Raw genomic sequence first — 27,528 nt, 5'->3', positions numbered from 1 at the left:
ACAAATGGATCATAGAACAAACCAATCCAGAATTTCCACTCGAGGCTCAAACTATCATACTTTAGACACATTATGTGAAGATCTAGCTCCCTTGAGAAGTCCATAATGCTGGGGAAAGTTGAAGGAAAGAGAAGAAGAGGACTACCAGCAAGGTGGATGGACTCGATTACGACAGCAGTGACTGCACCACTGAGAGACCTTAAAGGCCAAGTTGAAGACAGATCATCCTGGAGAAAATCTATCTATGTGGTCGCTAAGAGGCGACACCAACTTGATAGCATTTAATCAATCACTCACCACACTAACCATCTGTTTCTGCAATATCTGCTCCAAAACAGTTTCACTTATCTATATAATTAATTCTCTTAGCTGGTGCATGTCCAGGATTTGGCGGCAGAGTGAGGAGGAGAGGGGCAAGAAAGTGCTGGTGGTGGCCAGCTGTCCGGCCGGCGGGCACACAAGGGGGGGAGAGAAAAGCGGCAGCGGGGAGAGAAAAGCGGTGGCAGGTGGCAGGCAAGGGCGGCGGGCAGGGGGGCGGGCAAGAGGAAAGCGGTGGCGGGCAGGGGGGGAGAGAAACGTGGTGGCAGGGGGCAGGCAAGACAAAAGTGGCAGCGGGTGGGCGGAGTGGGGGGAGAGAAAAGCCACGGCAGGCAGACAGGAGGGAGAAAAAACCGGCGGCAGTGGGGCCCTTCTTGGCTGCCCGCCAAGGCTCTGTATGGAGGGAGGAATGGGAGGAGAGGAGGGCTGGAGACCGCAGAGTGGAGGGAAGGGGAAGAGAGGAGAGTCCGGGACAGGAGGAAGAGGGAGGGGGAAGTAGCCGGCCCCAAAGCACCACACAAATGCTCTGTGCGGGGTTGGCTAGTACCATTTAAAATCTGCAGAAGCCACGGGTCAACATTATGGCTCCTTAACACTGCATAGCATGTCAGCCATTATTTTAATAGATACTGCTTTTCAACAACAATTGATGCTGTGTGTGGAGTGGAATTGCTCTCCCCCTACTAAATATAGGAAAGCCTTCTCTCTCTCGTGGGGTTTTTTGTTCTGTTACTTGGTTTTCTGTATTGTGCATATGTGGTGTTTTATTGCAGGGATACACTTTTGTTTTTAGCATTGATTTACATTACAAGCCATAGGTTTATTATGATATCTAACACGGGTCTTAGGTTGAACTGATACATCTCCAATAAAAATGGATATCTGCACAAAAATTGTGCAGTTATTTACTGAACAGATTAACTGAACAGACAACAAAAGTTCTTAAAGTGGTTTGCAGTAGAAAAATGAAAAAGAAAGATTGTTCCTTGTCCCCAAAGGGCTCATAGTCTAAAAAGAGACACAAGGTGGAGAGCAGCAACAGCCACTGGAGGGATGCTGTACTGGGGCTGGAAGGGCCAATTGTTAAATATCCTGCTAAATATTTAGCGGAAAGGTATTTATTGTTAAATACACCTCCCTGCTAAATATAAGATAACCATCATTTAAAAAAGTGCCTCTTTGTTCAGTTAACAGGGGAATTCTCATAAGATGCAGTTACTTGTATAAATTATAGGCTAAGAAGTAGCTGACAAAACAAATATAAGCTTATTTATTTTATTTGTATTTATCATATTTTTATACCACCTGATATGTACATCTCTAGGCAGTGACTAACATGAATTTAAGCTTAACGTGACTAATGAGAATTTAAGAGCTCTTACTGTTGAAGGCAGAAATGGAAATTTTTAGCACAATGACTACTGACATGAGGACAATTATTCAAAGTAGTCCCATTGAAATGGCGAGGCCCGTGGTAGGGAGTTAGTCAATGCTTAACTTGTCTACTGGAATTAAAAGGACAAGTTTCTAACTTCAATGAGACTTCTTTGGGTTATTTTCCTCATGTCAGTCAATAACTTTAAGCTTATCTCTGTTTCATTCATTACTTTAAAAAATATATAAGTGAAAGAGAATGTGTTGGTATTCTTTATTTCCATCTCTTTTCTTGCACAATGCTTTCTGGCTTGATCGGAAGAATTTACTGATTTCTCAGCACTCACAGCCTAAGGGATACAGGCCATTAAGAAACCAACAGTGCATTTCATTTGTGTGCATTACTCTGCATTCATTAAGCCAGAGCTGCATCTGCCAATGCATCCTCTTCATTGTGTCTTCTCCCCACCCCCCATTCCTTACAATCATTTCTAGTACTCTTTACCATGTGATCTGCTCGACTACCCTTCTTAATTTTGGGATCACTGGCTGCACCAGTGATCCCAATCATTACCATGCTTTTGCTTTCACTATTGCCCTGCCCATGAAGAAATATATTTTCAGTAGTTTCAAATGGATTTCTCAGCCTTCCAGGGAGCTTTGGATTTGTAAAGAAAAGTTTTTCTTAATTGCAGGTACCATATTTCAAAGTCATCACTTCTGCCTCCATTATTGTTCTGCTGATACACAGATTTATTTTTCCAGCTCAGCAGGCACTGGGAAAACAGTTCCAGCTTTAACTGTGTGCCTAAGGAGCTTCTAGCTCCCTTTGTCCCATTCTGCGGACCATCTGGTTGGTGAGACTCAGCAATGCATAAATGCTGCAGACGTTCCTACTCAAAATCTTTGGTGCAGCACAAAGCCTCTACCAACCACCCCACACACACCTTGCCTACGGCCTCTAAAAGGTCTGCACTGTAAAAACCTATATGTTTCCAAGGGTACAGATTGAGAAGCAATGATATGGAAACAGCAGCCAGCACAGACAGTACTAGTTGCAAGGCAGAATCAATACAGGCCCTACCCCACCCGCACCCCCGCTTCATTCATACACACACACACACACACACACACAATATTTCACCACCCACAGGTGTGGGTCAACGTGCTGAGTGGGTGGGGCAGGGGGGACTACATAAACTACAAAGGATCCACACATCTTCTTGATCATTCACAAACCCATAGATCTGGGCCAGAGTGCATTTGCAAAACAAACAAACACAAAACTATGCAAGCCTCAATGGATTCACACAACTTCTTGACTATTCACAAACTGGGACACAACATGTGTCCCTTGCTCCACCATTAGTGATTCCTAAGCGGGGGTGGGAATTAAAACCACAACACTTGTCCCTTGTTTCACAGTCCTCCTGCAGATCTTTTGGATCAGAAACCAACTTAAGCACAGTACATTTGTAAAAAACAAAGCAAAAACAAAACTTGTTTGTTCAGATGCAAGTTAGTCCTGAGTAAAACGCTGTCCCTGTTTTGCCTTTTGGAGACATGCGGGGGATGTCTGCTTTAAAATCTGTTAGCGTGCAAATATGCATGCTGGAATTCTTCAGATTTCAGACCCATTAAATCTCTGGAGGAGCGGGGATATCTCTTGACACTAGTGCACAGCACATGCATGTAAATGCATAAGCATGGGCACAAAATTTCCATGGTTCATGTTTTAATCTGCCCCGACTCCACAACTGCCAATCCAGATAGACAGATTCCCTGCTTCAGAAGACACTGCAGGATTGGCTGTTGTAGTGTAAATGGTCAGCAGGCAGAGAAGAACCTCCTACGAGGCATGTAATACTATGAAGATGAGAGAGGATCTTGGACAGCAATCTTGGGTATGAAAATAAAGTTGTGCCGAAGAGTCGGTGTCAACTCCTGGGGACCACAGAGCCATGTGGTTTTCTTTTGGTATAATACAGGAGCGGAGTTACCATTGTCATCTCCCACACAGTATGAGATGATGCCTTTCAGCATCTTCCTATAGCGCCGCTGCCCGATATAGATGTTTCCCATAGTCTGGGAAACATATCAGCAGGCATTCAAACCAGCAACCTCTTGCTCCCTAGGCAAGTTACTTCCCCGCTGTGCCATTAGGTGGTTCGGTATGAAAATAGAGGTGCTAAAAGTATACAAGTGTCCCTGCTCTCTTTGAAATGTTGGCAAGGTATGAAATCCTTTATGCCACCAACAGAACTCCATTTCCCATTCTACACAATATTTCTGCATTTGCCTGCTTTTTCTGGTTTTTTGTTTTGTTTTGTTTTTTGCTGAAGGCTGAGTGGAGGAAGATGCCATGATGACAGTATGCAGCCAAAAGCTGTTCAAAACGTGAGGGAGAGAGAAATATACTTTCTCAGAATGAGCCACACCTTTACAGGCTTAGCTGCTCCACTCCACAAGGCTTAACCTTCTTCCGACCACCTGCTGGGGCAAGGGTAATGTTTTGACTCCCAAGCTCCATGAGAGTTGTAGTTCCTACCATAGTGCAGTCTTCTATCTGGCCCACAGGGCTTGAAGACTGCTTCCTAGAGGCCTGCAAAGTGAAGCCACCCTCTTGTCATGTGTGCTGTCCACTGCAATCAGTGGCCCTGGCCCAGCCCCAAGGCCAAAAAGAGGAACAAACTGTGTTCCTTATAAACAGAAAAAGGAACCCTACATTTTAATCCCAAGTAAGGAACAGTTCCTTGAAATAAGGAACAGGTGCCAAGCCTGCCCAGACTATTCAGGATGGCCATTACACAACCTTATTTCTCCTCATGAGTACAATTGAAGCTTTGTGCCCTGTTCCTCAGAATACAATCTCTAGTCAAATTATTACCGAAAACCGGGTTTAGCCTGGCGTACCTTTTTGCCCAATCAACACGACAGGGGTGGAAGGTTAATATATCTTTATTATCTGTGCAGAGAACAAGACGCTTGGGAATCAGTTCACAAAGCAAGCGTCCTCCTGAGCAAGAACAGCTCAGGGCTTTTATACATTTTATTACACATTACAGTAATATTGCAACAACAAGCATGACAGGTGGCTCTTGCCTAATCTACTTCATTAACATTAATCTTCACTTGAGTTATTGATACCATAAATACGTCGTTTCCCCTTATCTGTGCTCCTCTTTATCAGTTGAGGCATTCCTGCTTGTTAGCCTGCATCTTGTGGTGAAGCATCTTGTGGCGTAGCATCTGTTACTCAACTCAAGGCCTTGAAGCTGGGTGAAAAGTTCAGCCTAGACAGAGGCTCTAATTAAAACATAGCTATATACAAAATGGGGTCACTTTGGCTCAAGCTTTCAGTTAGATGGTTCAAAATGGCGCTGCTTAGGCTAACAAAATCTTGTGAGATTGAGCATGATGGGAACTGTAGATTGAGATAAATACAAGAACAGGGTAACTCAAAGATAAGGAAAATTGTATGACGTTTAATTGAACATTGATTTCTGTAACAAGATCCTAAAAGATAATGGGAATATAAGAGATTCTTGCGGTAATTTCTTCACCTTTTGATAACTTTTTACAATGTTTTGTTCTAGGCTGCCGTAGCAGGAGGCACCACAATGATAATCGACTTCGCAATACCTCTGAAAGGTTATTCCCTCATTGAAGCCTATGAGAGATGGAGAAGCTGGGCGGATCCCAAAGTCTGCTGTGACTATGCACTGCATGTTGCAGTCACATGGTGGAGTGACAAGGTACTGAAAACAGAACACCAATAACATGTTTATTACTTCAGGGATGGCCAGCATGTGGCATGGAGGCCACAAGTGCCACACAAAATGAGGTTATGGTGTTCCTGGATAGAAGCAGCCAGGCCTAGAAGGTACTCTGGACAATGTTGCCCTTACAATTTGTTACAGGCTTTAGTCGGAAATAGTGGAACTTAAATAATAGAACTACTAGAACATAAGCTGTTGGCTTGTGAATAAATCGAGTTGCTTTATTTAATAAGCAGACTGAAGCCCACTTGAGAGATTAAAAACATAGGGGCGCTGTACTTGTGTACAGCATCCTGAAAGCAGGCCTACAAGTTCCATCCTGGCGCTGATGGGCACAAATACCTCACTAGGGATGTGAGAACCAGTTCACAATCAAACTGAGCCTGTTCATTGGCTCGCAGGAGCAGAGCCAGCCGAACGGCGGCCTGTGTTCCGCCCTGCCTGACCACCCCACCAGTGACACCCCGTGCATGTGACGTCATGCACAATGGGGGCGTGGTCCTATTGCCCGAAGGCCCACCCCAGTCCTCCATTTCTAGAGAGTGCTTGCTGTCTAACAGTGTTTATTTCCCTTCCTCTCCCTCACTGGAAGGAGAGGAATGGAAATAAACACTGTTAGGCAGCAATCACTGCAGAGAAATTAGAGGGGCAATTGGGCCACGACCCTTTTGTGCATGCATGAAGTCACACACAACCGGGGCTCCAGCAACCCTTTTCATTGGCAACCCAGGTTCTTTGAACCTGTTTGCTCAATGATGGTCCTCCCCGATGGCTCGCCCTCGAGCCAAACAGGACCCTGTTCAGTTTGGCTTGGCTTCAAGCTGAACCCCCACCCACAACCAGTTCAGGGGTTCTAAATATTGGGAATTTTTAAAAAAAAAACAAAAAAACCTCACTTCCTGGTCATTTGGAGGCCACAGCCCATAGGGGGCCATTAGAAGGTTCCGCCTCCCCCCACCAGGCTCCCCCAGCCCTCTCCCGGCTCACGATGGCCATTTTGTGGGCCGTTGTGCATGCACACTGGCATGCCCAGGTTGTAACACAGGTAAAAAAATGGCCACCGTGAGCTGGGAGTGGGCTGCCGGGTCAAAATGGCCAATGCGAGCTTGGTCAAAATGGCCACTGCAAGCAGGGAGAGGTCCAGAAAGGCCTGAAAATGGTCCTTGACAGCCCGAAGGAGACCATGGGGAGGCCAGTGGGGGAAGGTGGGACCTTCTGAGTCACACACGCACCCTGCGGCCACTACAGCACCCCACTAGAGACTGCTGGACGACCCGGCGGTGAGTTTAAATTTTCTTTTTCATGTTTAGAACTCCTGAACAAGCTTGAATGTGAACCAAGCGCAGCGGGTGTTCGCAGTGGTGCAAAACCGAACATGTCCGAGCCAACTCAAACCAAACCGGGCCATCTGGTTTTGTGCAAACCCCTGCACCTCACCTCAGTGCTGTCCATGCTTATAGCATTTGTCTGAAGAGGCAAACACTGTAAGAATGAAGAGATTATTTCTGTAATCAGAAGACTGAGATGCCGCATTATTTCTTTCCATGAGAATGATGGAAATAATCTCAAAGAATCTCTTCATTCTTGCAGTGTCTGTCTCTTCATACGCTGTAAACATGGACAGCACAGAGGTGAGACTTCTGAGTGAGTGTGTGTGTGTGTGTGTATACGCCTATCGCTATGATTTTACAACTCTGTACCATTTCAGCACACCCTTTCTACCCCAGTGAGTTGCAGAGGATTCTACAGTAACTTGAGGAAAGCTGGTCTTGTGGTAACAAGCATGAATTGTCCCCTCTGCTAAGCAGGGTTTACCCTAGTTTGTGTTTGAATGGGAGACCACATGTGAGTACTGTATGATATTCCCCTGAGGGGATGGGGCCACTCTGGCAAAAGCATCTGCCTGCTTGCATGCAGAAGGTTCCAAATTCCCTCCCTGGCATCTTCAACATAGGGCTGAGAGCGACTCTTGAGTCCTGCCTGCAACCTTGGAAAAGCCACTGCCTGTTTGTGAGGACAATACTGAGCTATATAGACCAATGGTCTGACCCAGCATATGGCAGCTTTCTATGTTCCTAAGTTCTCATACATGCTTTGAGCCAAACTACCTGGGGCATTTGATGTGTCATTAGCCCTGACAAGCTTTCATTTTGTTTTGTGTGGTGTTTGGTACTTTGTTTTGTGTTTGGGGTTTATTTGATTTCGCCAGTTGCAGGCATGAGGGGAAGATACCTCTTGGGACCATGGCCGAGGGATTTAACCTTTTGTAGCTACCACAGTCCTGATCTGGATCCTGCCCCCTGCTTGCTGCTATTGACTAAATTTTTTTAAAAAACAAGCTAAGCCTGTCAGAACTAATGATGCATTAAGCATCACATTGGAAGCTATCTTATAGCAAGTCAGACCATTGGTACATCTAGCCTGGTGTTGTGTACTCTGACTGGCAGCAGCTGCCAAAGGTCTTGGGCAGGATACTTTCCCAGGCCTACTTGGAGATGCCAGGGAGTGAACCTGAGACTTTCTGCATGCAAAGTAGATGCTCTGCCACCGAGCTTTAGCATCTAGCACCCAGTGTTGGCGATGGCCTTTTTCTCTCACTGCCACTGCTACAGCTACACTGCCTGGCTGCCAAGTGTGCTCTCTCTCTCTCTCTCTCTCTCTCTCTCTCTCTCTCTCTCTCATATGCTCCCATCCAGCAACAGACTTTTGTATTTGTCTGCTCCCGAAATGGAAGGGGACAGGTTTGCTGGGAGGGAGAAAGAAAGAGAGTGTGTGAGAGAGAGACTGGCTGGCATAAGCATAACTGGCTGGAGAACAGTGCTGCATGCCACCCCAGAAGAAGCCAGCAAAGCAAAGAGGGAAGCAAATTGACCCTGGAGTTCCAGGCCAGGAACACTGAGTCGGGTGACTGAGGCTGGGGCCAGCAAGGGGTGGGGAAACACAAATGAAGCAGCAGGCAGGTGGCGTAGTCACTGTTGGAGGCCATTGCCTCACCTCGCCTCATAGGGAAGCCACTCCTGAAATATATTGTGTTATTTTAATTATATAAATCTAAATTGATTAATCAGTATTTTAATTTATGTTCCTTTCTCATAGTTCTGAAGCAAGGCATATATTGAGGCTGTTCTCATGAGCAGCCTGGGCTAGGCCAGTCATGTGGCGCACCGGGATCCGGGCAGTTTAAGCAAGCTCTCCCTTAACCTGACTGCCCGGCTCGTGTGTCTCCTGAGCTGAGGAGACACAGAGACAGGTGCCTAGAGAGCACCTATCTGACGGGGGATCCCCGCAAGGCACTGCATTCGTCCCGGCCTCTGTTGCTCCCCGCTGCCATGAGCAGGGTGGATTGTCATCCGTGCTGCTCCCAGCAGTGCAGGTCGTGTAGTTATGCGGCCTGCGTGCTGTCAAGATAAAGAGGGATTGTCTGGGGGAAGGTGGGTTGAGCCCTGCCTCCCTCTGGTGCCTGGCCATGTGAATGGGCTCACTTTCTGTATTTTTAGATGAAGTATGTCTGTGGTATAGCAGGAATAATCTTGAAGAGGCATTTTCTTCTGCAGGACAGAAAAGGAACATTGCCTCTTAAGATGGTGCTTACTATCCACAGAACTTTAGAAATATCGGCATTTAGAATAACTTAACACTGTTGCCAATTAATAAGAGTCATCATTGTCGCAAGTTCTTCTAAATGATTATCGAAGTGATTTACTTACTTAGCCCTACTTAGTAATGTCTAAAATATTCTAACAAATATTTAATCAAGTGTTTGTACACTGTTCTTTCATAAGGTGGCACTTAACCTGTCTTTATCTTTTGTCATTTAATCATTTTGTCATTTAATTATCTAATTTATTACTTATCATTCATCTAATTACCATTTTGTCATTTAATTATCTAATTAATTATCATTTCTAATCAGAAACCTCCACATTAATATGAGCCAGGTGATATATATATATTGTCATGTGTAATTAAGATGGAGTTTCTTAGTAATTATGGTTTTAATATTTCTTGAGAGTGTTTTGACTCACAGCCAGTCTCAACCTAACCTACCTAACAGGGTTGTTTGAGGTAACATTAAACATTTTTTAAAAACTATGTATACTGCTTTGGGGTCTTCAAAGGAACAGCAGGATATAAATGTAATAATAATAATAATAATAATAATAATACACCAGTGAGGCACTACCTTGGCGTGGTTGTGGGGCTTGTGTGCTCTGAGGAAGGTGAAAGTTATGCCAGAGGTCCAACCATACTGGACAGGTCTCACCAGAGGAGCCAGACGAAGAGTGCCTCTCCCATCAACAATATGGTGAGATGTGACTTTAATAAATCTATACCGGATCGGTCATCACCCGGGTCAACAAGGACCGTGCCAGGTGCTGGAGTCCCTGGACATCTGGTGGCAAGTGGGCTACAGGACTTAGGATCTTCAGTTGAGCAACCAGGGCTGGAGAATGCAGGGTTACTGGAAGAAACATCACTTAACCGGAAAAAATATATGAAAAATGCCAACAAGGAAATAATGATCTGCTATTACAAGTCTAGTCCAACTAGAAGAGATTATTTAAAAAGAATGTACCAAATTTGGAAAGAGAACCATCCAGATACAGAAATAACAGAACAAAGGCTAGCAGACCATAGAAGATTCATAATAAGAAATAAAGTATTCACAGAAGTTGAGCTGGAAGAACTGTAAAGAGCAACACAGGCTCAAGATATGGAAGAAGAATTACCACCAACTGAAGAAGTTGCTCAGGCGCAGGTGGAGGAGGTGTTGGAAATAGAGGTTCCTGCTGTTGCTGAACTGTTTCAAAATCAGAACCAGGCAACTTCCCCTTTGCCTTCACCTCAAAAACCCGAATGCCATTTAACAGAAAAGCAACAAGAACTAAAGCAAAAAATAACTGAGCACATGAACCAAGCAACTACCAGGGTTCGACTTCCAGCTCTAAAAGCAGTTGCCAAAAAACAACTTGCTCAGGCATTAAAAGATGTCAGTGCTGCACTTGCAGAAATAACAATGAAGAATTTGCAAGAAACAAACCAACTAATGTACAGTGCAGCAACAATAACACCACAAGAGCTCGGATATAAGATCAGTGGACCTGTAAAAAAAGAAAGTAGTACATTACCTAAATGGAAGATTAGATTAGAAAATAAAATCTCCAGGCTTAGATCAGATGCTAGTAAATTGAAAGATATGAAAGACAAGAAGCTGAAGAATGAAAACACCAAGCAGTATCTGATCCAAAAATCCCATCTAGATTCAAGGAAAATAAGAGAAGTCCTGGAAATAATAAAGCAACAAATAACAGCAATGGCAAAGAAGATTAGCAGATACGAAGCCAGAATTACACAACACAGGCAGAATCTCCAATTCCAGTCTAATCAGAGACATTTCTACCAAAGCATAGAAGGAGAAACTGCAAGAAACCTAGAAACACCAAATAAAGAAGAAACAGTGCAATTCTGGGGGAAATTATGGGACAATCCAATAGGTTATAATAAAAAAGCAGGCAGGGTAAAAGAGGTCAAAAAATGTAACCAACAAATGCAAGATCTAATCATAACACCAGAATTAATAAGTGAAAGAGCAAAGAAAATTAAAAATTGGACTGCACCAGGTGACGATGAACTGCATGGCTTTTGGCTTAAGCACCTAACAAGCCTTCATAAACAACTATCGAAACAGTTCAATCACATTTTGCAAGGAGGTGATATTGAACAATGGCTAACAACTGGGAAAACTCATCTCATAATGAAAGACCCAGCAAAAGGTGTAGTTCCAAGTAATTATAGACCGATAACCTGCCTGCCAACCATGTTCAAACTATTATCTGGAATAATAGCAGATTAAGTAATGTAACACTTATTAATAAGCAGCTTCCAGCTGAACAGAAAGGAAACTGCCCGAACACCAGAGGCACAAAAGACCAGCTGCTGATTGACAAAACAATTTTAGAAAATTGCAAGAGAAGAAAAACAAATCTAAGTGTTGCATGGATTGACTACAAGAAGGTCTTCGACTCATTGCCTCATACATGGATACTAAAATGTTTAGAAACAACTGGTGTCAGCAAAAACATCGATATTTATTTTAAAAAGCAATGATCATGTGGAGTACACAGTTAACAATCAATGGTGAGACACTTGGACAGGTCAGCATTAGAAGAGGTATTTTCCAAGGGGACGCACTATCCCCTCTGTTTGTAATCGCCATGACTCCACTTTCACAAATACTAAACAAAACAGGCCTTGGATACCAAACATCTAAAACATCAAGTCAAATCAACCATCTGCTGTACATGGACGATCTAAAGCTGTATGGAAAGTCCCAATCAGAAACTGAATCACTGCTAAACACTGTCCGTATATTCAGTAATGATATAGCAATGGAGTTTGGACTAGACAAGTGTGCTGCATTAATAATGAACAGAGGGAAAATAACAAAAACAGAAGGAACAGAACTGCCCAATGGAATCAACATCAAGAACCTGGAAGAGAAAAAACATTACAAATACTTGGGCATTCTCCAGGCAGATAAAATTGCACACACTGAAGTTAAAAGAAAAATTGGAAGTGAATACATCAGGAGAGTTAGAAAAACCCTCAAGTCCAAACTCAATGGCGGGAACACCATACAAGCCATAAACACCTGGGCTATACCTGTTATCAGATACACTGCAGGAATAATAGACAGGACCCAGGCAGAGCTAGAGATGCTAGAATGTAAGACCAGGAAAATCATGACCATCAATCATGCTCTGCACCCCCGCAGTGATGTAGATAGGCTATACCTCCCTCACTGCTCAGGTGGAAGAGGAATGCTGCAAGTCCATCAAACAGTAGCAGAGGAGAAAAGAGGCCTTGAAGAGTATATAAAGGGCAGTGAAGAAGATGCACTTCAAATGGTCAAGAATAAGAAATTATTAAACACCAATGAAACAAAGCAGACCTACAAGAAAGAACAAGTCAAGAACCAAGCAGAACAATGGAAAAAGAAGCCACTGCATGGTCAATATTTGCACGATATAACCGGAAAATCAAATATCACCAAGACCTGGCAGTGGCTCAAGATAGGCAACTTGAAGAAAGAAACAGAGGGTTTAATACTTGCTGCACAAGAACAGGCACTAAGAACAAATGCAATTAGAGCAAAAGACCTCATTGTGTTGTTCCTTTTCAAACCTTAGATGGAATACTTTGATTTAGCTACAGATCTGAACCCATTACAACAGTCATGGTGATAAAGGAACATTCTATTGTTGTTACAGTCCTGTTCACACTAATAGCCATTTTTATTTTTATTTTTTGCTGGTTTCTGACCATAATAAAGATTGAATGACTGACCGACACATTGCCTTATGGTGTGTTACGTTTATTTTAGTTTCTGATGCTGCACAAAATAAAGTAACGCCTTGAGTGTTGCTGACACTAGTACTTACTACTTTTCAGGTCAAAGAAGAAATGAAAATTCTTGCCCACGAGAAAGGTGTCAATTCGTTTAAGATGTTTATGGCGTATAAAGGTCTGTATATGGTTGGAGATCAAGAGCTGCACTCTGCCTTTTCTCAATGCAAGCAAATTGGCGCAGTTGCTCAAGTCCATGCAGAGAATGGAGATTTGATTGCAGAGGTAATTTTCTGACTTCAAGGTTACACAAACTGCCTCCCAACCCTCAGTATTTACAATACCATTGGTCATTCTTCTTTTCAGTGAAAGGAAATCAGAAGTCCAATTGGAAGGATCAGATTTAGATATGTAATAATTGTAAATAAATCTGGGATAAGTGATCTTATGTATATGCCGTTAGCCATATTTTTTCTCAACCCTCAAAGAAAACTTAGAAAATGTGCTAGTTCGGAGCCATATACAAGCTCGTTCTAAATCAGCTAGAATCTTTCAAAGATATCCTAGATGGGGTACGGCTCATGTCGAGTGGCCAAGCCTATCTTGTCTCTCCTCTCTTCCCTCCCTTTCTCCTGTAGCTATCTATAGCAACACAGGATTTTATTAAGGATTATATATTATAATATTATAATATTTTTGCTAAGTGACTGTAGCACATTTGGAAATCTGCGACACTTATAGGTTAATTTGTGTTCCCATAAATTAATGTAATCTAAGCTCCTAACAATGCTCCTTTTTTCTAAATCAGCATGGATAGTACTTACCTTGCAACTGTTTATCTCCAAATGTATGATTCTTTTTCACTTTTCCTTTGTTTACACTAAAGCATTTTCACCTAAATGGTCCTATCATAGCCTAAAAAATCTATTCCATATTTCACAGCAAACAAATTAGTTGTTATGAGGCCTGGAACTTATATTTTCAGATTCCTCTGCTCTCTGGACCATAGTCACTGAGAAATTAATATTGCTGCTTATAACCCTAACATCTATGTTGCTCTGCTTGATCTGCAGGGTGCAAAGAAGATGCTAGCCCTGGGAATAACTGGCCCAGAGGGGCACCAGTTGTGTCGCCCAGAAGAAGTGGAAGCAGAAGCCACGATGAGGGCAATCACTATAGCAAATTCGGTGAACTGCCCTCTTTATGTAGTTCATGTTATGAGCAAGTCTTCAGCCAAGGTGATAGCGGATGCACGGAGACAGGGTATGTTTGCTACAGAAAATGTCTCTCTTGAGATCCTATGAATGAGCTTAGGAATTAGGATTGCTGGTTCTCAGGGTTTAGCTCTCCTTGCCTGGGTCTTGGAAAGCGGTAACTACACTTCCAGGGGAAGAGCTAAGCAAGCCATGTTTGTACACCGTCCCTTTCCCTTAAAATCTGTTGGAGGGGAGGGGAGGGGAGGAGAGGAGAGGAAGATACTCTCTGTGTGTGTCAGAGAACAGCCAATGTGCTTCCCTGCTTTTTCAAACAGAGCCAAAACTTTTCATTTGAGATCTTTGGGCTCTTACTTGAGGGTGGGGGCAACATATCACACACACCCTGATGTCACCTCTATCACTGGAGTGGTGCTCCTTCTTTTGAGCACTGGCCGGCACTTTCCACCTTTACTCTTAGAAACACACACACCCCCAAACAATGTTGTGCGATGATGTGGGCGTTCTGGGAGGTGGGGAAAGGCAGCCCTCAGTCTGTGGCCACCTGGATAAGCACTACCAGCGAGTTGTGACCTGCCCCTGATTTTGTTTGCTCTTGAAAAATCACCAAAATGGCCTGCAGAAAGCTCTAGTGTTATAGAATGTATGGTGGTGTGTATTACACAGCAGTACAGGAAAGGCACTGTGTGTGAAAGAGCAGCTGTGGTTGCTATGGCCATAGGAGTGAGTGTGTGTGTGTGTGTGTGTGTATGATGCACAACACACACGTGATTTTTCTCCTGTGCTGCAAGAAGTGGTGATCAATCCTACTGTGGCTAGTATTCACTCCTTCTCTCCCCTTGCTCAAATGCTCATGCATTTGGGAGTTGCTGCCAGACACTGAAGAAAATGGCCAGGTTTCTTGAGGGAAATGTTGGGTCCTGGGAAAGGTCAGCCATTGTCTTTGCCCATCCTCTCCCTCTCACACAGTCATAAAATTCCTCCATGTAGCTTTCCTGCAAAGGAGATGATAGAGAGCAACTTTAGTCTTTTGGGATCCATTCCAAAGGTCAGTTCATGAAATCAAGTGGAAAAGTTCTTCCTGGACTGTACCACTTCAGACAGTAGGGTGGGTGTTGCTTATTTGCTATCTCATAAGAATATAAGAACATAAGAACAGCCCTGCAGGATCAGCCCCAAGGCCCATCTAGTCCAGCATCCTTTCCCACACAGTGGCCCACCAGATGCTACTGGAAGCCTACAGGCAGGAGTTGAGGGCATGCCCTCTCTCCTGCTGTTACTCCCCTGCAACTGGTACTCAGAGGCAGTAGCCCTCAGACTAGCAGCTGTTGATCGATCTCTCCTCCATGAAGTTATCCAGACCCCTCTTAAAGCCATCCAAAATAGTAGCCAACACCACATCTTGTGGCAGAGAATTCCACAAGTTGATTATGCATTGTGTGAAAAAGTACTTCCTTTTGTTGGACCTAGATTTCTTGGCAACCAATTTCATGGGATGACCCCTGGTTCTAGTGTTGTGAGAGAGAAATTTCTATCTACTTTCTCTAAACCATGCATTATTTTATAGACCACTTATCATGTTTCCCCAAAGTAGTCTTTTTTCTAAACTAAAAAGCCCCAGGTGTTGTAGCCTTGCCTCATAAGGAAGGTACTCTCGGCCCCTGATCATCTTGGTTGCCCTCTTCTGCACCTTTTCCAGTTCTACAATGTCCTTTTTAAAGATGTGATGACCAGAACTGTGCACAGTACTCAAAGTGTGGCCGCACCATAGTTTTGTATAAGGGCATTATAATATTAGCCGTTTTATTTTCAACCCCCTTCCTAATGATCTCTAGCATGGAATTGGCCTTTTTCACAGCTGCCGCACATTGCATCGACACTTTCAACGAGCTGTCCACCATGACCCCAAGATCCCTCTCCTGGTCAGTCACCAACAGCACAGGTCCCATCAGCGTATACTTGAAGTTGGGGTTTTTCAGCCCAATGTGCATCACTTTACACGTGCCAACACAGAACGACATTTGCCATTCTGTCGCCCATTCACCCAGTTTGGAGAGATCTTTTTGAAGCTCCTCACAATCCATTTTGGATTTCACTACCCGAAAGAGTTTGGTATCATCTGTAAATTTGGCCACCTCGCTGCTTACCCCGACTTAGATCATTTATGAATAAATATAGATCATACATATAGATCATTTATGAATAAATTTAAAAGTACTGGTCCCAATACAGATCCCTAGGGGACCCCACTTCTTACTTCCCTCCATTGTGGGAACTTCTCGATTTATACCTACCCTCTGTTTCCTGTCTTTTAACCAGTTAGCAATCCACACATACGTACTTGTCCCTTTATCCCATGACTGCTAAGTTTTCTCAAGAAAAAACTTTGTTGAAAGCCTTTTGGAAGTCCAGGTATCCTATGTCAACTGGATAATCTTTATCCACACGCTTGTTGACACTCTCAAAGAACTCCAAAAGGTTCGTGAGGCAAGATTTTCCTTTGCAGAAGCCATGCTGCTTCTCTCCCAGCAGGGCCTGTTCTTCTGTGTGCTTTACAATTTTATCCTTGAGGATGCTTTCCATCAATTTGCCTCTGGATCCCTTTTTGAAAATCGGTGTTAACGTTGGCTACTTTCCAGTCCTCTGGTACAGAGCCAAATTGCAGGGATAAGTTGTATATTTTTGCAAGGAGGTTGGCAATTTCACATTTGAGTTCTTTGAGGACTCTTGGATGGATGCCATCTGGCCCTGGAGATTTGCTAGTTTTCAATTTTTCCAGACAGTTTAGAAATTAATCTTTGTGACTTCTATCTGACGCAATTCTTTAGCTTCCATTCCCAAAAAGCCTGGTTCAGGAACAGGTATATGCTCAGTATCCTCTGTCGTGAAGACAGACACAAATAACTCATTGAGCTTCTCTGCAACCTCCATATCCTCCTTAATAATCCCTTTCACTCCCTCATTAACCAACAGTCCAACCACCTCCCTGGCAGGTTTCCTGCATCTGATGTATTTAAAGAAGTTTTTGTTATTCCCCTTGATACTTTTAGCTAAATGTTCCTCAAACTCTCTTTTTGCCTCTCATATTGCCACCTTGCAATTCTTTTGCCAGAGCTTGTGTTCCTTTCTGTTCTCTTCATTTGGACAGGCCTTCCAATTTCAGAAGGAAGTCTTCTTTCCTTTTACGGTTTCCTTGACTTTATCTGTTAGTCATGCTGGCATTCTCCTGGACTTAGTGGTACCTTCCCTCCTTTTGGGTATAAAGTCTAACTGGGCTTCTAGTATTGTGGTTTTGAGTAAACTCCATGCATTCTGGAGTGAAGTGACTCTCATGATTTTCCCTTTCAGCTTTCTTTTCACCATACTCCTCATTTTGGAAAGGTTTCCTCTTCTGAAACTCAAAGTGTCTGTGTTAGACTTCCTTGGTGATTCTCTCCCCACATGTATGCTGAATTTGATCGCACTATGGTCACTGTTCCCTAAAGCAGGGTTTCTCAACGTGTGGGTTCCCAGATGTTCTTGGACTTCAACTCCCATAATCCCCAGCCCCAGTGGCCTTTGGTTGGGAATTATGGGAGTTGAAGTCCAATTACATCTGGAGACCCACACGTTGAGAATCCCTGCCCTAAAGGGTTTATGATAATGACATCATGCACCAGGTCCTGGGTGCCACTCAGGATTAGGTCCAAGGTCACCTTCTCTCTGGTTGGTTCCAAGACCAACTGTTCTAGGGCACAGACATTCAGCGTATCTAGAAATTTGACCTCTTTGTCATTACCTGACTATGAATTTACCGAGTCTATATGTGGGTAACTGAAGTCACTCATTTACTGCCCTGCCTCTCCTTGATGCCTCCCTGATTTCCTTCTGCAACTCCCAGTCATTGCCAGCATTTTGATCCAGAGGGCGATAGTACGTCCCCTGTAGCACATTTCCTTTCAGGTCTTGTATTGTCACCCACAGCGTTTCTGTGGAGGACTCCGGTCCTTCTAGATTTTCTGCCTTGTTAGATTCTATCCCTTCTTTTAACATACAGTGCTACTCTACCTTCAAGGCACGCCTCACTGTCCTTTCTATAGAGTCTCACCAGAAAAACAAAACCCCGCCTGTCCGAAGAAGAAGAAGACCATGTCTCCTGTGTTTCCAATTCGTATACTTTTGGGGCCAAGCAACTATTTTCTCAAACCCACAATCAGTTTCGTTTCTAGTCCCAGGTCCAATCCATCCTTGGGCCCAATATATCTATTGTAAACAAGCTGAAGGAAGCTCTTGACTTAAGCATATCCATAGACTGGTTTCCTATCTTCTCCATCTGGTGCTGCAGCTCACCCCAGTGGCGGCCAGTGAGTCCTGCGGGCATGTGGGGTGGTGAGAAAGGGAATGGAGGTCTTTATGATTGTCAAACTCGCCACCGCTGCTGGCAGGGCAAGCCCAATGCCCAACACAGCATCTCACACACTCAGCTGGGCTGTGCTACATCACATGCCCCATCCCCCGTTACTCAAATGGCTGATGGGCAGGCATAGCGGCCATTTGCAGGGTCCCATGCGCATGTATGGTGGCCATCTGTGGCGCATGGGCCCAGCTCAATGTGTGGGATACTGTGTCAGGAGCCAGGCTTGCCCTGGCAGTAGTGGTGAGTTAGCTAATTTTCGTGTTCTCTTTCTCACCGCCCCACCTGCCCCAGAGCTCACCAGCCACACATGAAACCACAAGAAATGTCTCTAGAAAATGCTGCCAATTTCTTCCCCAACACCCTCTTCCTAAAAATAGCCCTTGCAGGACATCCCCACTGTGCTGCAATAATTCCTGCCAGCATTATAGACTGGCATAGTTAAGCATAGGCTGATGAACTCTTCCCGCCATGTACTGTATCAAATCCACTATATATCTATCTAAACATATATAATGAAAACAGGTGTGCGGGGGGAATTCATCTTATTTTTATTGTAGAACCTTTTTAAAAAACCATCAGAACCTGTATTTTTAAGTTGCAAATATCTCAGCAAAATAAAGCTATTCTCTGTGCAGAGGACCTTTGTGTTATATCCTTGCATGGAATTGTAAATAAATCAATTCACTGTACTTCAGTCTTGGCCTAATTTTCTGTGCGGTGTTGCATTCATTTTGTCCACTGGATGTCACTATTGACAACACAATGGAGTCATTTTTTCTTTTCTTTTTTTTTTGGATCTGCTGTTCCTCGCCTTTGTAAAGTCATTGAATGACGTGGTTGCAGACTCAAACATAAGAATCTGTAAAATCAGCCAAAATATGTAGGTCAAAGCAAGTTTTGCCAAGGCAATCCAAAAGTCTCAGAACAGGAAGCAGCAGATTATTTGCATTTCATTGTGTCATTATTGTGATAGAATTCTGCACTGATTATTTTTGTCACAATTTGCCAGCAGTGCTTCTTTTTCTCCCCCCCCCCCCTTTTCGTATTATACGTGCATGTAAAAGTGCATATATTTTAGTTATGCACTTTAACATTCACCTAGCAGTTTCCCTGGCTATCTTGAAGAGGCACCTTTTGAAGTGGTGACTCTCATATATTTAGCAGTGGAAGAGTAACTGTGCCTATCCAAACCCAGCACAGTGTTTTTCTAATAGCTGTTGCTGGTACCTACGTTGGTTTTTTGTTTTGTATTGTGTGTTAAGATTGTGAGCCCTTTGTAGGCAGGGAATCATCTTATTCTTTTTTTTTTCTATGTAAATTGCTTTGTGAGCTTTTTGTTGAAAAGCATTTGTTGTTGTTGTTGTTGTTGTTGTTGTTATTATTAATATAACAACAACAACAACAACAAACAGCAAGTGCCACCTTTGTAAAGAAGCAGATGAAACAGTGGACCACCTAACCAGCTGTTGTAAAAAGATCGCACAGACTGACTACAAACAAAAGGGATAACAAGGTAGCAGGGATGATACACTGGAACATCTGCAAAAAATACAAGCTACCTGTAGCCAAAGATTGGTGGGACCATAAAATTGAAAAAGTTGAAGAAAATGAAGATGCAAAAATATGATGGGACTTCTGACTACAAACAGACAAATCTGCCACACAATACACCAGATATAACTGTAGTTGAGAAGAAAGAAAAACAAGTTAAAATAATTGACATAGCAATACCAAGGGATAGCAGAATAGAAGAAAAAGAAATAAGAAAAAATCACAAAATACAAAGATCTACAAATTGAAATTGAAAGGCTATAGCAGAAAAAGACCAAAATAATCCCAGTGGTAATTGGCGCCCTGGGTGCAGTTCCAAAAGACCTTGAAGAGCACCTCAACACCATAGGGGCCACAGAAATCACCATCAGACAATTACAAAAAGCAGCTTTACTGGGAACAGCCTATATTCTGCGACGATATCTATAACAACAGCAACAACATTGATAATAAAATTCAGCCATCCCAGGTCCTTGGGAAGGACTCGATGTCTGGATAAAACAAACCAGTCAATAACACCTGTCTGACTGTGTAAATAAATAATAATAACAACAGCAACAACTAGCTGAACCCTCACAGAACATCTGTGCACTCTTTGTGGCTGGTGGTTCCCCCCTCCCCACCCCACTGCCAGGCCTCTTCCCCCGTCCCTGTCAGGCTGCTTGCTGCTGAACTTCAGTCCCCGACGCCACCCACTTCTCCCCACCACCACCAGGCTGCTTGCTGCTGAACTCTTTGCCACTTGGCCACCAGCAGCTTTCTCTCCCCGCTGGGCTCCCTCCCTCCCACCCACCAGCCACTTTCCTCGCATTCTTCCACCCACGCTCAAATGCACAAACTCTTGTGAGGTCTTGCAAGAGTTGCAACTCACTAATCCAACGCCTGGCCCGTCTTCATAAATTATAAAGATAGATAATTAATAATACGCAGTCGGTGATGAAAAAACCAAGTAATCATATAGCTAAAAAGTTTACTTCACCAGTACATACATTACATTACTTCACCAGTATATTCAGCAAGTACATACTGGTACTTGATTGGAGGCAGGAGGAGAGATAATGCAACTTCTTACAATATTAACAAATTATAGGCACACCTGCTACAATTTGCTACAATAAACAGCAGTGTTTAGGAAGTACTAAGGTGTAAATAAACATAACTAGTAACAAACATAAAAGACTGGATGTCTGAATGCAGCTTTGGTTGAGACTTGCATCAAGTTAGCACCACTTGGGACATCCTAGTTTAGTAAAAAGGCAGCCAGGAGGATTCATGAGAGAGACTTAATTATGTATGGTAGGGAGTAAGTGGATAGAGAGAAACTGCTCCCCCCCCACCACAACATTAATACTCGGAAGTAATCCAATAAAATTGTCAGCAAATTCAGGACAGACTAGATAAAGAAGCAGTTCACACAATGCATGATTAATTTATTAGCTGCCACAAGCTATGGTGATAGCCACTAACTTAGATGGCTTTAATGTTGGGGGTTGTGATTTTTACCCCCAATTAATTAGCAGAGCACTAAAGAAGCTACCCACTCCAGTTACAGAGTAGTTGCAGAGTTTAGTTGCTGCAGCTATTTAGAAAAGACACATGGAGATTCTTAAGGAACTAAATACTAAGTATTTATTGGTGAAGTACACTTTGGATAGGAAAGACATATCCAAATCCTTCCTCTAATCCTTAATCTAAAGAACTGCATAATGAATAGGCAGGGAGAGAGGTTTCCATCTGCTCTCTAAGAGGAAAGGAAGGGAATTGGACTCTCACAGGAAATACCTGAGAAGTCCAATTAGGGGTCATAGAGTAGAGACAGGTAGAACAGTTAGGGAGACCCTTACTCACTATCTCTACTCCCAATACCCCTAGTGGTCATTAGGATAGTTGGTGCAAAGGGTCGATGCACTGGAACTCCATCTCCAACATTTAAAAGGGCTCTAGAAAAATTCATGGATGACAAATCCATCAAAGGTTACTTGTTGCCATTTTATCGAGGATTTGGGGTGTGTGGCTAAGGCTTATTCATACAGTTGCTGGTTTTTATTTTGCCATCAGCTTTGCATGTTTTTAATAGAAAAGCAGGATATAAATGTTTTGAAAGAAGACACATATGGGCTTCAGATCCAAAGCCTGGAACTTAGATATTTGCATGAATGCAGGACAGTTATGCTGATGCCTTTAGTGGACAATAGCAGATATTAAATCATACGTTGATTGATTGATTGATCACGTGCTGTCAAGTAGGTGTCGACTCTTAGCGACCACATAGATAGATTCTCTCCAGGATGAGATGTCTTCAACTCGGCCTTTAAAGTCTCAGTGGTGCAGTCATCGCTGTCGTAAGCGAGTCCATCCACCCTGCTGCTGGTAGTCCTCTTCTTCTCTTTCCTTCAACTTTCCCCAACATTATGGACTTCTCAAGGGAACTGGGTTTACGCATAATGTGTCTGAAGTATGGTAATTTGAGCCTGGTCTTTTGTGCCTCGAGTGAAAATTCCGGATTGATTTGTTCTATGATCAATTTGTTTGTTTTCCTGGCTGACCATGTTATCCTCAAAAGTCTTTTCCAGCACCAAAGTTCAAAATGTCAATACTTTTTCTATCTTGCTTCTTCAGAGTCCAGCTTTCGCATCTATAGTGTGTCACGGGGGAAACTCGTTGTCTGAACGATTCTAATCTTTGTAGGTATAGACACGTCACGGCATCTAAATATCCTTTCCAAGGCCTTCATTGCAGCCCTATCAAGTGCTAGTCTGCAGCGTATTTCTTGACTGCTGGATCCTTTAGTGTTGATGGTTGATCCTAAAAGGCAGAAGCTATCCACCACTTCAATGTCTTCATTGTCAATTCTGAGACTGGTTGCTGTACCCGGTTTCATTAATCTTCTTTACATTTAGTAGTAGTCCCATCTTTTCACTGTGCTCCTTTACTTTCATTACTAGAGCTTGCAGATCATTCATAGTCTCAGCTACCAGAGTATATCATCAGCGTAGCACTGGTTATTAATGTTTCTTCCTCCAACTTTAAAACCACGATCATCTTCTTCCAATCCAGCTTCTCTCAGTATATGTTCAGTATATAAGTTGAATAAATAAGGAGAAAGTATACAGCCTTGTCTTACTCCTTTGCCGATCTGGAACCAGTCTGTTTCACCATGTTCCATCTGGACTGTGGCTTCCTGTCCTGTGTAGAGGTTTCTCATGAGAACAATGAAATGTTCTGGGATGTCCATTTTCCTAAGGATATTCCGCAATTTAACACGTTTGATGCAACTGAAGGCTTTTCTGTCATCAGTGAAGCACATATTGACTTCTTTTTGGTATTCTTTGGCTTTGTCAGTTATCCAGCATGCACCAGTGATAATGTCTCTTGTTCCTCAACCTTTTCTGAAACCAGCTTGAACATCTGGCATTTCCCTTTCCACATAGGGCTCTGATCTGCGTTGGATGATCCTGAGCATTATTTTGCTAGCATAATAATATAGATATTATTATAACATAAATTATAATAACATAGATTATGCAGCCTAAATCCTAAACCTAGCCTGTGCATAAATTCTCTCTCTGTACAGGCCTAGAAAAATACCAAGCAGCATAAGAAAATAATGGCCAAATAATCAGTTCTAGCACTCAGTGTCTAGGCTCCAAATCCCAAAAGAAAGAACAGTGTGGTGTCTGACTCAATTATGTGCCTTTAAACTCTTGGCTCGATCTTCTTAATTTATCCTCTGCCCTGGGTGTGTGCTACATATTACCACTAGCCATGCAGGAAAGCAGTTCTCTGACCAACTTGCTGTATAACTAGGTCAAAGGTCATGGCTTTCAAAGAAGTTAAAAGCCATGGCATCTTTCCTCCTCCTCCTCCTAATTAACTAATGAGTAGCATCTAAGCCAATTAATCATTTTGAATTCACTGACAGAAATCCAGGGTGCTTCCATTCGGCCAGGTTGCAGATCAGTCTGTTAGTTACAGATAAGCAAACCCCATTCTACTAGATGTACCAGTGATTAAGTATGAACATTGCTATCCTCTTTCCTGTCTCAAGAGTGATCTTTAAATTAATAATGACATAGAAATGTCTGCATCATTGTCCCAACAGATTCCAAGCCATCTGGTTAAGTGATGTAACTAATGGTAACATTTAAAGCCAGCAGGTGCCATTACAAAAAAAAAAGTATTTTCTGATACAACTCAAACATACATGGACTGATGGAAGTTTACATTAGCCTTGGGGCTTTTACACCCATCCTCACTTTCATGGAGAGACTGAACAAACTATGGCTCCCACTGAAAGCATATTTTAAAAGAGATTTGTGATTATCCAAGAATGATACTGCTTTTATATATTGAAAATGCTGTCCTTTGGACATGGTGGCATTATCATGGAATGAAACAAGCTAGATATTTTTAATGCCTTTACAGCCATCTCTAAGGACCCCATAATCTAGTGAGGTTGGAGACAGACGTGTGTGTGTGTGCACACAGAGAGAGAGAGAGAGAGAGACAGTTGAAGACAGTATCATAAAGGCCTGTGTGTGCATACACCTTGTTGATATTATCATCTCTGCTTTTAGTTTGATTTATAATATCTGTCCCACATCTCCAGTATAGATAGGAGTCCGCAGAGCAGCTATCATCTAAAATACATTGGGTTGGATCCTGACTTGCATGAGGAAAAGCAGCTTGTGCAATGGGATTTCCTGCGCCTCATATTGCATCCCTCCTTAAAACCTACTCCTGAGGGTCAGAAGATACAAGTGCCTTCTATTTATGCAAAAGCACCATCAGATCTAAAGCATCAGTGTTCCCTCTAACAGGGTTTCCCAGATGTTGTTGACTACAACTCCTATAATCCCTAAGCAAAGGCATTGCAGCTGGAGATGCTGGGAGTTGTTGTCAACAACATCTGGGAATCCCTGTTAGAATGAACACTGCAAGGCATATATGATCAATCAATCAAACTCATGAGGCAACAACAGAGTAAGATAAACAAAACCAAAGAAATGGCAGTAGAAACCTCACCCAAGATTAAGTTATGCAGTTTTTGTGTGTGGTACTTTAGAAACCTGCCAAACCTCTTTGACCAGGGATTCTGGAATAGATAAATCTAGAATGTACACCATAGGCCATAATGGCATACCTCTTCGGCACACTCTAAAACTGCTGTCTACCTACTGCTTCAGTCACAATGTGCCACTGCAGTATCAGGATGCGTATCACTAGGGGCATTTTCATAGATGAAGCTTGGTGTTAAATTGCCTCCTGAAATGGATGAAAAACCTATGTTGTTGTTGTTGTCAAAAATATTCATATACCGCTTTTCAACAAGGAAAGTTCTCAAAGCAGTTTACATAGCAAGGCACAAACAAAAACTATTCCCTGCACCAAGAGGGCTCACTTTAATAATCAAGTGATAAAAATCTGTGTGTGAAGCAGCCCTATAAAACCTCATATCAGTGCAGCTTTGTATAAATTAAGGGGTCCCCGTCCCCCCGCCATTGGTCCAAAGTCCGATAAATGTGGTGGTACACCCAGCTATTTATTGTAATACATCATCTTGTAGGCCAGGACTGATAGCAAGTTGCTGGTTCCTCTTATTGTGAATTCATGTTATGGGTGTGTCCCCCCCACCCCTTTATTTATTTCTTCGCCACAGGGAAAGTTGTATATGGGGAGCCTATTGCTGCTAGTCTTGGTACGGATGGCACTCACTACTGGCACAAGGAATGGCCGCATGCAGCAGCACATGTCATGGGTCCCCCACTGAGGCCAGATCCTTCAACTCCAGATTTCCTCATGAACCTTCTAGCAAAGTAAGTGCATATTTCCTGCAAAACCTTTATATATGACCTATGCATAACACTTGGGATTACTTACTGTTTGTATACAGATGAAATTGTCCCTAATGATTTTGGCCCAGTGAAGGGCAACATGCTTTTTTATTTCTTCTTCTTCCTTCCATGGCACTTAACATTCAGCCAGTAAGCAACGAGGCAGGAGCCATGTGGTAGCCAGCTGGTGCAGCTGCTTCAGATCTATTTGGGGGTTGGATACAGAAAGGAGCTTACATACTATGCAAGGGAATGCAGGCAGCCTAAGCACCAGCCATGCCCCTGTGCACGTGTAAACACCTCCGAAGAGGCTGCATTGCAGGGTTGCAGCCCTCTGTAGTAAGGACTCTGTGTACACAGTTGTGTGACCCTATGCCCACTATTTCCAATGAGTGTTGCCTTGCACAGCCGCATGCATGGAGCCCTTAGGAACATAGGAAGCTGCCATATATTGAGTCAGACTATGGGTCTATCTAGCTCAGTCTTGTCTTCACAGACTGGCAGCGGCTTCTCCAAGGTTGCAGGCTTGAATCTCTCTCAGCCCTGTCTTGGAGATGCTGCCAGGGAGGGAACTTGGAACCTTCTGCTCTTCCCAGAGCGGCTCCATCCCCTGAGGGGAATATCTTATAGTGCTCACACTTCTAGTCTCTCATTCATTTGCAACCAGTGCTTCTGAAGAGTTCCATCCCGATTAATGCAGCACCGGTCCGTGTGTGTGTGGCGGGGGGGGGGAATACAGCTGCACAAACCTCAGGGACAATATTTTTGGGTGATACAGAGCATTTCCTGGGGAAGGGGGAGGCCATCAAAATTTGCCCCTGCTGCTGAGCCAGCAGTGAAGCTCAAGTGGTTGAACTTTCCAGATGCACTGGTGCTTCTCCCATTACACCAATGCTTTGTTAGGATGTCAACCAGTATTTCTTGAAAACAGAAAATTATAATTGGAGGTCTTAATCATTCAAATACTTGCACATGCGGTTAACTTTTGGTAATTTTGAACGATGCTCCTAGAATAAGTCCTTGCATGCTCTTAGCTGTCAATACATTCAAACTGTGGAAGAACGTCAGATACATTCATTGAAAAACTACTCATTTCATGACTGTGCCATGTATTCTTTGTCACTTTACTAACCTTTGTCAGAGTCGTATTCCTAGCTTTGCACATTTCTTCTTTAATATGGTCCAGAGGAAGAACAACAACCCGAAGCTAGCTGAAAAGTATATCAGATACAATAACTCACTCACTAGGAATGATTTCTTTTTAGTGGTGACCTAAGCGTAACAGGGACGGATAACTGCACCTTTGACATCTGCCAGAAGGCTTTGGGGAAGGATAACTTCACAAAGATCCCAAATGGCGTGAACGGGGTCGAGGACAGGATGTCGGTTATATGGGAAAAAGGAGTGGTGAGTGGAATGTCTTTCACTGTGGGATATAATGGGAGAGCAATGGGCAGTGTACTTATTCCTCACCAAGCACCATTGGAACCAGTGAGCCATGTTAGCCATTACTATCCAGTCCCATTCATTTCAATGAGACTCAATCATGACTACCTAACCTGAGTGTTGCTCAGTATTAGCAGCAGGGACAAACTGGCCGTTCCCTATCAAGAGCTATGTAAATGCTCAAAAATCCTTTTCACTCTTCCTAACCTGGCTATCTCTAAAAGAATATAAATGAGAAGTTATGAAGTCAGCACCTCCCTTTTCCTGGG

General features: G+C 43.2%; 1 protein-coding gene across 3 annotated transcripts in view; it reads left to right on the top strand.

The window, feature by feature from the left end:
• The window catches only part of DPYS (dihydropyrimidinase), a 90,067-nt gene that overhangs the window by 24,287 nt on the left and 38,252 nt on the right, over window positions 1-27,528 (top strand). For all 3 annotated transcript variants that reach the window (XM_053250690.1, XM_053250689.1, XM_053250688.1), the window contains exons 2-6: window positions 5,289-5,447; window positions 12,924-13,103; window positions 13,892-14,081; window positions 25,639-25,795; window positions 27,079-27,220. In XM_053250690.1, the coding sequence (XP_053106665.1) occupies window positions 5,313-5,447; window positions 12,924-13,103; window positions 13,892-14,081; window positions 25,639-25,795; window positions 27,079-27,220 (804 nt within the window). In that variant the 5' untranslated portion in view covers window positions 5,289-5,312. The remainder of the gene's footprint in view (window positions 1-5,288; window positions 5,448-12,923; window positions 13,104-13,891; window positions 14,082-25,638; window positions 25,796-27,078; window positions 27,221-27,528) is intronic.

Source organism: Hemicordylus capensis, chromosome 4, assembly GCF_027244095.1.
Source record: "Hemicordylus capensis ecotype Gifberg chromosome 4, rHemCap1.1.pri, whole genome shotgun sequence".
Taxonomy (NCBI): Eukaryota; Metazoa; Chordata; class Lepidosauria; order Squamata; family Cordylidae; genus Hemicordylus; species Hemicordylus capensis.
Note: the sequence above shows the minus strand (reverse complement) of the source record. Positions and strands in the feature narration are given on the sequence as shown.